General features: G+C 39.1%; 1 protein-coding gene across 4 annotated transcripts in view; it reads left to right on the top strand.

Annotated features, from left to right (window-relative positions):
- The window catches only part of MAST4 (microtubule associated serine/threonine kinase family member 4), a 562814-nt gene that overhangs the window by 166652 nt on the left and 381391 nt on the right, over positions 1-14771 (top strand). For all 4 annotated transcript variants that reach the window (XM_045075267.1, XM_013062463.2, XM_045075266.1 and 1 more), the window contains exon 3: positions 3533-3657. In XM_045075267.1, the coding sequence (XP_044931202.1) occupies positions 3533-3657 (125 nt within the window). The remainder of the gene's footprint in view (positions 1-3532; positions 3658-14771) is intronic.

The raw sequence follows: 14771 nt of genomic DNA, 5'->3' as shown, positions 1-14771 counted from the left end.
CGTGAATAAGTGGTGTAATCACTGCTGGGTAGGGGGTCAGAGTTGGCACTCAGCAGTTAGGTGGTATCAATCAATGGTATCAATGACTGGCAACTTTCCCTGTTTTATATCCTATTGGGTTTGAAGACTATATGAGGTAAATATATGGACTAAGTTGAAAAACTTAGTTCAAACTGAATTCCAGAACTGATCAATTATTGAACATCAAAATGTCTCCTTTGGGTTGGGGTCTGGTGACAAAATAAAAGAATGGAAGCCTGACGGAGAGTCTGTCCTTGACCAAAGTCTAGCCAGGTTCCTCTGAGCCTCCTTCTCAACCAGGCCTCAGACTTGGTCAGTAAAGTCACAGACACACACTAGCATAGGTTCTAACAGCTCAAGGCAACCTTCTTAGTATTTCCCTCATTCTCTTAAAGCGCCTGCTTGAGAAAGCTCAGGGCTGTCAAAATTTTTTTTCTGTTGGGGTGAACAGATTGGGTCTCTTTCTCCCAGCCTCTGTGGGAGGGTAGAGTCTGAATTTGGTAATTGTCAGCTGGCAGACAGAGCTGGCCTGGTCGCAGTTCCACTGCAGGACCTTGTGTCGTTTTTCACTCCCCCGACTCGACTGAGCCCTCACTGGCTCCCTGCCCTACTCTCTTTCTCTTATAAAAACACTCAGTGATTGTGTACAAATTGAAGGTGAGTTCAGTTCACACTGGAGTCCTTTTTTCCTTTTGAAGTCATTACTACTGATTAAAATCTGTCCTTACCACTTTAGTGTTAACACTTGGTTTTCCTTTGATAATGCACACGTCAGGCCTTGTTGCCAAGATGAGACTTAGACATGGTACAGTAGCACATAAAATGTACGGTGGTGGTCAGCAATGGCTTTGGAGGAGAGGACACATAGGGGTCCTGTTAGCCGTGGTCTTCGCTTGCTTTCGAGTGCCCTGTGGGAGCTGATGAAACTGTATGGAGGGAAGGGAAGTGGTTCTGTCGCTTGTGTTCACCCCCTTCCTTCCTCAGTGCTTGTTCTGAGTCTGACTTCCCATCTGAGGTGGGACTGGATTCCCTGAGCAAGGATCCTAGCGTATGAATTTCCTACACCGAAGATTTATTCTAGAACTGTCCCTGTTTCCATTCTGCTCATATTTATTGAGCACTTACTAAGGGCCAGGTACTGATACTAGGGATAAAGAAATAGATACCTATTTTTTCAACTCAGGCAGGGTCATAGGGAGAGAGTCTAAGAATTACTTTCTCCTAAAAGGAAAAAAAGGACTGATATATAGAATTATCCAGTTAACTGAAATGTCTACCTTCTAAATTTTTCTATTGCTACATCAAATTCTTCAACTGTTTTTGTATCTACCCTTGGTTTTCTTTAAAATGAAAATTCTGGGGCAGAACAGTGGTGAGGCCAAAGTTAATTTTCTCCATGATGTAAACCTTTATATCACATAGCCTCTGTACCTTCTCTCAGGCTTCTTTCTGAAATATGAACAAAGAAAATAGAAACATAAAATATTAGGAAATGAAATAGAAGGAGTCAAAAGGAAAAAAAAAAGCTATGGATTCTGATTACTGGAGATCGGTATATTTTTAACAAGTGATGTCCTTCAAAGATATTTCTATATTACATCATTTATTCATGTAATACTGATTTTAGTTTTCTTAAATGTAGTCTATAGTTTTCCTGTCCTTCTTTATTAATGTCCTGCTTTTGGATCTAAAGGGAGTGGATTGCCTAAAGGCCCTCTTAGTCCAGCTTTTAGTTCATATTTTTAAAAAGACAAGGAAAATAAATTCTGGACTTCCAATTCTGTCACCTTTCCTGCATAAAAATAGAGCTGAATGTTTTTGAGGTGGTGGCCAGAATCACAGAGGGTAATCATATTTGAATTTTCAGTGATAGAGTTTATGCTTCAATTAATTGACATTTTCTATACGTATTTGTTTGGAAAAGGTTGTCGTCTATTATGTGGGGTTGGGGAGAGCGGGTAATAAAAATCAGAATGATTCCATTTTTGTAAGCAAATGGAGGTAACAGAAAGAAAGTCTGGTAGAAAATCACTGAAATGTTGATAGTGGTTTTCCCTGGTGTGATGACAGGTGACTTTTTTCCTTTATATATATGTTTACACTTCCTGCTTATGAATAAAAGGAGCCAAACCCAAGAGAAAAAGATACTTAACCATTTTTACTACTCTTAGGGCTAAGTAGCTAAGGTTTACTCAGTGCTTTACTTAGAAAATTCTTTAATATCCTCAACAATTTACACAGTCCCATTCTCCCCATTTTAGTGGTGGAAAAACCAAGACACGGAAAGGTTGGCCATATTCCTTCCCCATTTGTCACCGAGGCAAGGTGAAGATCTCAAAAGCAAATCTTGTTTTCTGTAGAGTGTGTGCTTTCACTCTATAATTAAACAGTGGGATGTGCTTGTTGCCTGAAGTAGGAGAGTGAGGCTCTTTTACAAGGAACAGGTCTGTTGGAGGAAATCCAGATGTTGCTTCTGCTGCAGGGCACCTAGCCACATGTGCTACAGTCCCTCATGTTTCTGATTGATATCTGGCTGGAACCCCCCCCCCCCCAAAAGCTTGAATGAGGTTCTGTGGGTTGCCTGCCACCTTTTCTCTTTGCCAATGTGTCTTTTGGGAAAAGAAGCTCCCACTTGTTCTTTAATCATTCATGAGATACTTAATGAGCACCTACTATGGCCAGTCATTGTGCTAGTATTCATGCGAAACAGAAAAATCAAACGTTTTCTACTTTAGCTGAGCTCCATTACTGCAAGAATATTCACGTCCATCCTAACTCCCTGAAGTCAAGGAACCTTATTTCCTGTGTGTTGGTATCTAGTTTAGTCCTTGTGCTGAGGAAGTAACATAATGTGAATTGGTCCACCTGTTTGACTGTTAAAGACATAGACCTATATTAGATTTCAGGGTTGATATAACTTGCTCGGTGACATTGATGTCACCGACATATGCGAATGGATACCATGTGTGTCCTGTGGGCCTGATTGGATGACCACCAGTTCTTCAGAGAGGGAAGCTTCGAGAATGAAGCACCAGCTCCATTTCCCCTTGAGAGAATTCTAGTTCTTCCTTTTGTTGGTCATGAGCTCTACTCTGTCAGCTCTTTTCTCATTGATCCTGAGATCATTTTTCGTATTAGATATTTAAAAAGTACATTTGTAAGTGCAGACTTACTTCTGTGATGCTGAGGGTGCTTTGTGTGTATGCTCTGTATGCTCCACAAGTTCCTGTGGGATAGGCAGAGGTCACAAGATGCTGTATCCTGCCCTTGCTGAAAGCTGCCCATGCTGGAGCTGGAGAGGTTTCCTTGGGTTAATGTGGGAAATCAGGGTCAGAACTTGGGACTGGATCCCTTGACTTAATTAAAACAATATTCCTCTGGTTCCGATGAATAAATATAAGGAGAATGACAGAAGCAGTATGGAAGGATGACCAAGAAGGGACCTGTGGTCGACACAGAAATGGTGATATTCTGCCTGCCACTTACCTTGTCTTCTCTTTCACCCCAACAGGGAGGTACCTCCTTCCAAACCCTGTAGCCGGGCAGGCCTGGCCAGCCTCTGCGGAGACGTCCAACCTCGTGCGCATGCGCAGCCAGGCCCTGGGCCAGTCGGCACCATCGCTCACCGCCAGCCTGGTGAGTGTCCTCTGCTGGGGTCCGCGGTGCATCGATGCGGTGTCCTCTCCCCACCACCATAGGGACTATTTTCAGTTTATTGAATTTGACTAGGTTTGAACTAAACCACATTTAGCATTAAGCAATGTGACATTTTTTGCACGGAGTGTGCTACTTTTTTCCCAAGTCTCTTCTCCACACCCCCAACCTAATCTGTAGAGTTTCTGACACCTCGACTGTTTCCTCTCCTCCCTCCCCAGAAATGAAAATCTCTCTGAGCTTTTTTTTTTAAATACTTCATTTGAAAATAACGTCAGCTTTCCTAAAAAGTTGGAAGGATATGAAAAATACATAGAACATATTGATCCAGCTATTAATTTCTTGCCAAATTTGTTTTTTTTTTCTCTCTCCTTGGATATACGCTGAGGTAGGTACATACATATGTGTTATACATATCTGTGTACACACACTCAGATAATTGCTTCAACTATTTGAGAGTAAGCTGTGTCTCTCATGGCCTTTTGTTACCACAGTTAGGAACATTGGTAAATTTATGGTGACTCAAGCCATTCTGTGTTTCATTTTTATCAACTGGCTCTATCGTGTCTTGTGTAACGTTTCTCCTCCAGTGTAGGATTCAGTCGAGGGTCATATATTGCATTTAATTGTCATATCTATTTTGTCTTTATTAATCTGGATTTTTTCTGCAGCCTTCCTTTGCCTTTTGTGATGTAGATATTTTTGAAGACTATCCTCTCCCTCCCAATTTTAAAGAATGGGATGTTTCTCCTGTTACTCGTGCCTGACATGTCTGATGTTTCCTCTTGGTGAGGTTCAAATTTTGCATTCCAGGCCAGAGTAGAGCATGGGTGGTGATGTGTCCTTTCAGGGCTTACCTTCTGCAGGCCCATCATGTCCATCCGCCCCTCACTGTGTTGTTAATTCCAACCCCCCATACCCCCCCTCCTGCCACACACACACATAGTCATGGTGTTGATGCCTCCACTGGAATTAGACTTTTAATCTTGCCATCAGTAAGCATTCTGTGGGAAGGTAAATTTCAGGCCATGAGAACATATTTTTTCTCATCAAAAATTTCCCCTAGATTGCCTATCCATTGATGATTTTGGCCTGGACCATTTTTTGTGGTAATTGAAACTGATTGTTACTCCCACCTCAGGGCTCTCTGCACATTTACCTGTTGGCCCTTGGCATCCATGTTTGCATATTTGTTTGCAGCTTGGCATCTTGCATTCCAATTCATTTCTTCCAGTGTTGATCTTTATTTTCAACCACGATGCTTCCTAGAATTTTGTTTTCTTCTGGGTCTGTTCCTTCTCTCCTTCAACCTTTGGCACAGCCTAGAAGTCTCTACAAGTTAATTTTTGGTGGTAGGGTTGTATGTTTTGGGAATAGATTTTTAAATATCTTTTACTGATGGAGATGCAAATAATATATTAGTGCATTATGGTGCCTTATAATTTTATGCATTAATAATAAGTTGGATATTTGAGACTCATTCAGTAATGCAGAGAGATTTGATTTACGTCAGACCTCTGACTTAAGATTTAAGTCAGATCTCTGACAAAAGTCTTACTTTGCCACTAGGTAGCTATATAAACTTGGGCAAATCATTTAGTTTCTCCTATGTTATCAACTCAGCGTGCCTGCAAGATGAAAGGAGTATTTAAGCAGTTCCTGGAAATCAGCTTTGGAATCTTTTGATTTAACTTCTAGAATAATAAAGATTGTGAAGATTGTGAAAAATTATTCCTAAAAAAGTTTCAGAATATTTTGACTTCAGAATTGACTATGGTCTTTGAACTGAAGTTCATTGTTTTCCTCTCTTGAAAATTTTAGGACTTGTATTTCAAGGTACAGTTAAAATGATGGTAGTTACCATTTGCCATCATCCCATTCCCAAATTCAATGTTACTTTTTCTTCTTGGGGAATTTTATTGAAAGCTAATTTTACTGAAAGCATTTACTTTTTAAGAAAAGAGGGAAATGCCTCACAATTATTATTATTATTAATTATTATTATTATTACTTTTTTAAGAGAGGTGCTTTTTGGGTCACTGCAGAATTACTCTTCACACTTGGATAGCAGTCCTATGTGTTGCTTGGCAAATAAATTATTCTGAATAAAACAACACTGTTAAAAGGAATAATCTCATCTAATACTGGTAGTCCCATACTCAGAAACAGAAATTGATTCATTCATTGGTAAAACACATGTCAGGTGACCTAAGATAATTTGGAATAAGCTAAAAAGATAAAGAGAACTATTAATAGATAACACAAAAGAGTACTCCTCAGAATATGTCTGATGAAATTCTTACTCGAGTCATTTAATTATTAGCTTATCAGTCCTGTGAGTTTTTATACTGTTTGCTTGAGAGCAGAACTAGAGAAAGTGCTAAAATCCCATAGACAGCAAGCTTAAAATAGTACCTGGCACATAGCAAGTCTCAATTGTTAGCAATATTACTACTTCTGTTAATAGCATATTTTGGGTAAGCTTGAGTATGAAAGCCAGACTGCAGTTAATCTTTGACTTGACAGTGAAGGTTTAACTCATTGTCTTTCCTTCAGAGACTTCATTACTTCCTGATGCTGGTCGAAGGAAAACTATTTGCAGACTGTTTGACCAAGTCTTCTCCTGCCCCGCCCCACATTCTGTCCTAATAAGAGCAGTAACAGCTGGAGGAGAGCTGATAGGCAGCGTGCCATCTTGATTTCCTTGTTGTTCTGCTAACTGCCCAGCTTTCTGGGCCATATCGCTTATTTCAGTATATCGCCCAGTTCAGGCTAATGACTTTTGCTGCTTTTGGTACCCTTTGCAGACCATTAATCTGTTTCATATTTCTTAAATTGGATTACATCTAAATTACCTTACTGATTACAATAAACTATCTCTATAGTGATAGAGAATGTTGGTTGAGAGATGGAAATGCCCACTTATTAGAACTTCTCCTTTTTCCTTTTCCCTCTAAACAAGTGATGTGTCACATGGTGCCCTGAACTGTGGAAAGTGCTTCACTCTGACCCTCTCTCCAGGCCACTATTCTCAACTCCACTGCCCCATCTTAGAACTTTAAGTCACTCTTCCTGCTATATGGCAAGCTCCTTGAAGGCAGAACTAGTGTCTCCTCTGATTTGTACTCCTCACTCTTCCTGGCACAACTTCTTGCACATAGGAAGCATTCAATAAATATTGTTAATGGAATGAATAATAATAATAATTATTATTATTATTAATACGATTAATAATTATTCCTACAAAGTAAAAGATGACTCTGCTTGCAAGGTGAGAGTGATGATGCAATTCTCTGTGCTGTAATGGGTGTCCTAATAAGACTATCCATCTAAAACCTCTTTGTTTTTGTTCTGTGTGTATCTTAAATTCGTAATTAGCCATGAAGTCTGTGTAATGGACCAAATCTTGTGTAGTTCCACATTGGCCGCTCAAAAAATACAATGACAAAATAGTGAAGAGAGGATCCCTGTCCACCTTGAAGGAAGTTCAGTGAATATGCTTGTACGCAGTCACGATGGGATCACATTGACTTAAATGTTCTGTTGTCTCACTGAAGAACTAAGTTGAAGTCATATGTGTCTTCACATATGGAAAAATTTGGAAAAACAGAAATCAAAATGTCCACATGACAGCATTACACTGGATAAAACAGCATTTCCTGCTCAACACACCAACAAACATTTCAGAAAAGTATGACTCTCCACCTGAGAGGTATCCATATGTTAGTAAGATATAAATGAAGGCCTCGTGGCTTGCTAGGTCTGAATTTTAGTAACTGCATGACCTATAGTGATTTAAATGCCATAGGCAAGCTGGAGGGTAATGCTAACTACCTTCTCAAGGAGGAGATTAATTCCTAGCCTGAAGTATCTAGTTTTCCTGGGCAGTGCTAAATGTCGTTGTGCTCCCTCTTCCAGACATGTTGGGCATTTCAGATAAATGGCATGTTGCCAATTCATCCTAAGTAGTCTGGTAGCTGGCAGAATCCATGCTCAGCCAGTATCCGCCTGCTGGGACACCAGCCGGGAGTGCTGATGAAGTGTCAGATGTATACTTCATATACATTAATCTGAAGAGGGGAAAACTCATTTCTCCATTTGCTCCTTCCATCTTTCTGTCCCTCCCCACACACATGGGTAGTTTATCAAAGAAGTCAGAGTTGTCAGAAGCAGGGGGATTTATACAGATGCTGCTTTCTGGCAAGAAAGATGGAGATTTCAAGAGACAAAAGCAGGACCTGTGGTAACTTATTTTTCTGTAGGAAAATAAGGTGGTGTAAGCCTCGATGATTAAAGTTTAAAAACAGTGTATGTGGCTATCATGTAAAATCCTCCCTTCTTTTGTACTTTGGAGTCATGGACAGATGGTAGAAACACAGTGAAAACCAGTTGACAGTGTTTTTCTCCAACTTTCTCTTTGATTTGAATCATGAGCTTCATCTGCGTGGTGTGTGGACCTGACCCCATCATGTTTTCTCTTGCTGAGGTCCTCCTTGACCATCTTGTTTGAAACCGCTCCCCACACTGCAGGCCACACTCCCCACTCTTCTCCAGAGATTCATCCTCTTCCAGTATACGACAATTTAGTTTATTATTGTGTTACATATTTATTAACCATTGTCATGAAAACTTCATGACAGTAGAGGGATTTTTCCTGTTTTCCCAGCTGTCTTCCCAAGGCCTGGAGTAGTGGTGACACAGAGTAACTGCCCATTGAAGACTTGATGAATGCATAAACAAATGTTATTTCCTATCTACACATTTTTGGGCCCTAGAGTGGACTCCTGTTTATTTTTGTTGGCTTAATTTTTAATCTGTGGTTAACATTTTAGGTTTAGCCTAACCGAGAAGCTAATCTTCAAGACAGAGACCAATTCACTGTGGAAACTATATTCCAGAGTTAAACTATCATGGTTAAGTTGGGAAAAGGGCATTGGGGTTGGGGAACAAACCGATTAAGAGATCAGCTCCACTCTCTAGCACTTAGGAGCTGTGTAAGCCTTGGTTTATTCATCTATGTAGTAACCTTGTAAAGTTTTGTGAGGATCCCATGAACCATCTCATGGGCAGTCCTTTGCCCGTTGCTTGTTTCCTAGGAAATGCTGGGGTTGATGTACCTGGTGTTTATCAGAGCAGTGCTTCCTTGGGGTTGTCAGGCTTAGTGGAGGTGGTATTATTAGAAGGGTGGGAAATGAGCCCATTCTCTCAGATCAGCTGCTAAGAGCAGTAGTGTAATCTTTCTGTCCTTCCTGCCAGCTTATTTCTTGCTTCCTCATTTTGACTCAATATTACCTGACACACTGGAAGATACTTTCTAGAATAGCTAACATTTTTGAAGGGGGGAAGTGCTTTCAGATAATGTTTTTCAACTTTTAATATTAGGTTCAATGGTGTAATTTCATGTTTCTTCAGTGGCCTTCTTTTGACATAGTATCCATTTCTTTTAATGAAAAAATTATGTTTCATGATGTACTATAAATATTAAGACCAAACTATTTTAACTGTAATAAATTCAAAGAGCCTTGATGAATATTCATCTTTTCCATTTGCACAAATGCATGATGAAGAGTCTGGGAAAATTCACTAAACGTATGCAAAAGTGCATTTTTCCTTTTTAATTCATTCAGAATGCACTGGCATAATGTCAGCATTTATTTAGGGCACAGACTTTATTTGCAGTCATTTAATCTTATATCAATACTTCATTAGCCTTATAGCTCAAAAACAAAAACCTGAGCTGAAGTCCAATTAGTTAACTCTGAGAGAGTGTCTGTTAAATATTGATGCAGGAACAATTTGAATGCCCTTGGATAAATTGCTTAACCAAAGTTGTAGAATACAACTATGAGTTTGCATTCTCTTTAGCCGTCATGACTCAGTTTAAAGATTGCATCATATTCCATTACATGGATTTCTCAAAAATTTCTCCGTTTAGGTTATTTAGTTTCAGTTTTTAGGTTATTTCATTTTAGGTTATTTGGTTGTTCCTATTGCAGATAATGGTGATGAGCAGGCTTTTATAACTCCTTGTTCACCTCTGTTTTTAGGGTAACTTCTTGGAGTGGAATCACTGTGAAAAGGGTATGAGCCCTATGGAAGGTTTCTGTACTTCTGCTAAATATTGCTTCTATGAACACTGTTCAGATTTATATATTTATATATTGAGAAAGTGCATCTCACCACACCATGGCCAGGAGTCAATATTGTCTTCTTAAAAAAAAAAAAAAGAACAACAAACAAAAAAACAACTTTGCTAGTTTACTACATGAAATAATTATTCTTTTAAACTTGTTAGATTTTTAGTGAAGTTAATAAGGTTATTGGACGTATTGAACTCTTACTCCTAAGCCTCTGAATAAAGCAAATAGGAAGTTAGGGTTATCTAAGCTTCTTCCTGCAACTTCTTCCTTCCATTCCCTAAATCAGCTTCCCATACCAACTGTTGGTAACCTTGTTGCTCTTGGGACATAAGAACTCCGAGTGTGATTACAGTATATGTAGCTGAAGGCATTATTCTGTAGTTCAGAATTTTTTTCATCTGGAAAGTAGTAATCTCAATTGTGAAATAGTGCCTTCAGCTGTGGACATTATAATCAGAGTCTCAAGAGTGCTTGTACTCCAGGAGTAATACGTCTCCCAGTTATTACCCTCTGAGCTAGGTTCTGTTTATAGTGAAGGGAGGAATTTTCATAACTCAGTGCTGAAATAGCCATAGGGAGCCCTGAGCAGATTATTATAGGTCAGGCCTAATCCATGAAGATAAATCTCATTATAGGTTCACCTGGGCCCATCCACAGAGCCGCTGGTTTAACATGAGTCTGTAAATCAAAGGTCAGGTGAAAATCAAACTATAAAATCCTTGTCATAATCCCAACTCTTGCCTCTGTGCCTCCTTACTCTGAACATGCTTGGATGCTGTGAGAATAATTAGCAGAAAAAAATACACTGAGTTCATTGTGATTCAGTGTGTTAATGACTGAAATACTATGGATCTGGCAGGTGAGGGTGGGGGCTGGGGGTGGGGTAGGTTTTTTCCCCTAAAATGAAATGCAGCTGGATTCGTCACCTAAAACTTCCCCTCTCAGTTTTCTCCTCCTGACATTTGCAAAGATTAGAACAGTCCTTACCTTCCTTCTGTGTTGTCTTTCCTGGGAAGGATGGGGTACCTGCCAAAGCGGCTGTCGGGGGAGGGGGGGATGCCTGAATGCACTGGCCAGTTAGGGACTGGATGTTATCAAAGGCATTTGAGTATCAGTGGGATGAATAGTGACCAGAAATATCTTGGGGGATTTAAAGAGTAGATATGTGTGCCCTGTTTTAATTTCTTATCATCATAGAGGGGATTTAATTTAATTAACAGTAGCAATACCATATATATGTGTATATATCGGTTTGTATGTATGTTAAAGCTTCGGTTTCACTTATTATCCTCTTACCCAGCTGGTGTATCTGTTTAGAAGCTGGTTCACCTGTTCACCAAGCAGTATGAGATGACCCAGGGGATGCCAGGTTGTGGCCCCTCAGCTGTCTGAGCCCCTACAATATTTTTAGCACCCGGGGTACTGCCTGATATGTATTTAGTGCTTAGATGATGGTTGTTTACTAATAAACATTTAGGAGATCTTAATTAAAAGAACTTTGGGTTTTCTGAGGCTCCTTCATTTGGCTTCCTGGAGCTCAGACTAGTTGAATTGCCAGGCTCTCAATGATTTGATTGACCTCTGTGTCTGGGGAGGTAATCCACATAAAGGCGGTGAAGCAGTTTTGACTGCCATCATGGTAGGATCCCTTGATGCACCAGTGAATGGGTGCCACTGTTATGGACTCCTGGTCTGACACAGCATGTCCCTTTGCTCTCCTGGCAAAACCTGAGCACTTGATTATTTGCTGCCTCGTTGTCAAAAGGATTCTGTCACCCTGGAAAAACAACAAGCCTGTAATAATTAGAAGGTGGTTAGTGGGAGGGAGGACATGGGGATGGAACATTTCCTTTCCTGGGAAAAAAATGAAAAATTATCATTGTACTTAATAGGCTTAAGAAACTTTTGGGTTTTGTGGTTCTGGAAAAGCCTGCATGTTTTGATGCTTTTCCTACTGTATTTTTCTTTTTTTTTTCCCCCTACTGTTTTTCTAGACTTAAACTTCGTGGTTAGTGAAATGAAGAGTATTGGTGAGAGTTCATGTATTTAATTGGCATGAGGTGTCAATCTGGCATTGGATTCTGAATCAGTGTATATCTCATTATGTTAATTAGTTAATTGACTATTAATGGAGTTCCTATTTTACAATTAGTATTAAAATCTATATGAGGGAAAAATAGAATGAAAGCTTCCAAACACATTCTATGAGGCCAGCATTACCCTGATACCAAAACTAGGCAAAGACACCAAGAAAAAGAAACCTATAGGCCAATATTCCTGATGAACATAGATGTAAAAACCCTCAAAAGCAAACCACATTCAGCAATACAATAAAAGGATTAATTCCTGAATTCTTGAGAAACAAGGGCGGTTGAATATTCCCAAATCAATCACCATGATGCATCATATCAACAAAATAAAGGATAAAAATTATATCATCATCTTAACAGATGCAGAAGAAGCATTTGACATAATTCAAAAAGAAAAAAAAAAGCTTCCATCAGAGTGGGTTTAGAGGGAACATACTTCAACATCATAAAGGCCATATATGAGAAGTCCACAGTTAACATCATACTCAATGGTGAAAAACTTGAGAGTTTTTTCTGTAAGGGCAAGTACAAGATAAGGATGTCCACTCTTACCACTTCTTTTCAGCATAGTGCTGGAAGTCCTAGCTATAACAATCAGACAGGAAAAGAAAAGAGTCATCCACATTGCTAAGGAGGAAGTTAAACTGTCACTATCTGCAGATGACATGATATTATACCTAGGAAACTCTAAAGAATCCACCAAGAAACTGTTAGAAGAAATAAATGAATTCGGTAAAGTTGCAGAATATAAAATTAATACCCAGATGTTGGTAGTATTTAAAATCCTAATAACAAAATTGCAGAAAGGGGAATTAAAACAATATCATTGATAATTGCACCAAGAATAATGAAATACCTAGGAATAAACACGACCAAAGAGGTAAAAACTATAAGACATTGATGAAAGAAATTGAAGAAACATAAAAAATTAGAAAGCTATTTCATGGATTGGAAGAATTAATATTGGTAAAATGTCTGTACTCCCCAAAGCAATCTACAGATTCAATGCAATCCTCTCAAAATACCAACAGCTTTTTTTTTTTCTTTAACGGAACTAGGACAAATTATACTAATATCCATATGGAATCACAAAACACCCCAAATAACCAAAGCAATCTTGAGAAGGAAGAACAAAGCTGGAGGTGTCACGGTTCCAGATTTCTAGATACACTACAAAACTTTAGTAATCAAAATTGTGTGGTACCAGCACACAATTGAAACAGATAGATGAATGGAACAGAATAGAAAGCCTGGAATTAAACCCATGCTACTTTGGTCAGTTAATCTAAGACACAAGAGGGAAGAATATAATGGGGGAAAAGGACAATCTCTTTAACAAATGGTTCTGGGAAAGTTGGACAGCTACATGCCAAAGAATGAAACTGGATCACACTTTCTTTCACCATACACAAAATAAACTCAAAATGTGTTAAAGACCTAAATGTGAGACCCCAAACCACAAGAATTCCAGAAGAGAATAAAAGGAGTAATGTCTTTGATATTGGCTGTAGCAACAGTTTTCTAGCTATGTCTACCGAGGCAAAGGAAAGAAAAGCAAAAATAAACCTTTAGGACTACATCAAAATAAAAAGCTTTTTATACAGTGAAGGAAACCATCAACAAAACAAAAAAGCAACCTTTTGAATGGGAAAAGATACTGGCAAATGATTTATCCGATAAAGGATTAATACCCAAAATACTTAAGAGCTTAACACCAAAAAAACCCCAAATCAAACCAAACCAAACCAAAACAACACAAAAATGAAACCAATACAAATACTGTGATTAAAAATGGGTGGAGGACCTGAATAGACATTTTTCCAAAGGAGATGTACAAATGGCCAACAGACACATGAAAATGTGCTCTAGATCATTACTCATCATCGGGGAAATGCAAATCAAAACTACAGTGAGATCACCTCACATCTGACAGAATGGCTAAAGTCAAAAAGGTAGTACTAGAAGGTAATAGAGTGTTGGTGAGGATGTGGAAAAAAAAGCCCTCCTGTTTTGTTGGTGGGAATATAAATTGGTGCAACCACTCTGGAAAATGGTATGGAAGTTCCTCCAAAAATTAGTAATCGAAATACCATATGATCTAGCAATTCCACTACTGGCTGTTTATCCAAAGAAAATGAAAACACTAATTCCGAAAGATACCATTCCACCCATATCCATATGCTTCTAGCCACATTATTTGCAATAGCCAAGATCCAGAAGCACCCCCCACCACACACAGTCAGCCATACAAAGGGTGACAGTGTGGATGGATCTGTAGGGTATTATGCAAAATGAAGTAGTTATTTGTGGAGTCTAAAAACTAGAACAAAGGAATAAACAAAAAGCAGAATCAGACAAATACAGGGAACAAAGTGATGGTTGCCAGAGTTCTGGGGGTTAGGGGCAAGGACAACATGGGTGAAGGGGAGTGGGAGATACAGGCTTCTAGTTATGGAATGAGTAAGTTCTGGGACTAAAAGGCACAGCATAGGGAATATAGTTGATAATAGAGTTAGTGTTTTGTGGTAACTGATGGGTGAGCACGGTATAATGTATTCAGAAGTTAAATCACCATGTCATAAGCTGGAAACTAATATAACATTGAGTGTCAGTGCTACTCAAAAAACTTTTTAAAAACCTTACATGAAAAATATGTGACACATAGGCTTTTTAAAAGGAGCTTCAAAGCTAGCTGAAATGAGACTTGTGAAAAATCAGCAAAGTAGAAGAAACAATGTGTTGGATAGTGTGCAGCTGTGAGAATTTATAGATCTGGAAAAGCGAGCGGGCTGCAGACTTCTAGCAAGTATCATCAGGCAAACTTCAAGGTGCAATGGCATTACGTACATAGTGGAATGGGGTGGGG

The sequence above is a fragment of the Mustela putorius genome, unplaced genomic scaffold (assembly GCF_011764305.1).
Source record: "Mustela putorius furo isolate JIRA1106 unplaced genomic scaffold, ASM1176430v1.1 tig00000145_pilon_pilon_pilon, whole genome shotgun sequence".
NCBI classification, from domain to species: Eukaryota; Metazoa; Chordata; class Mammalia; order Carnivora; family Mustelidae; genus Mustela; species Mustela putorius.
This window is presented reverse-complemented; position numbering and strand designations above follow the sequence as displayed.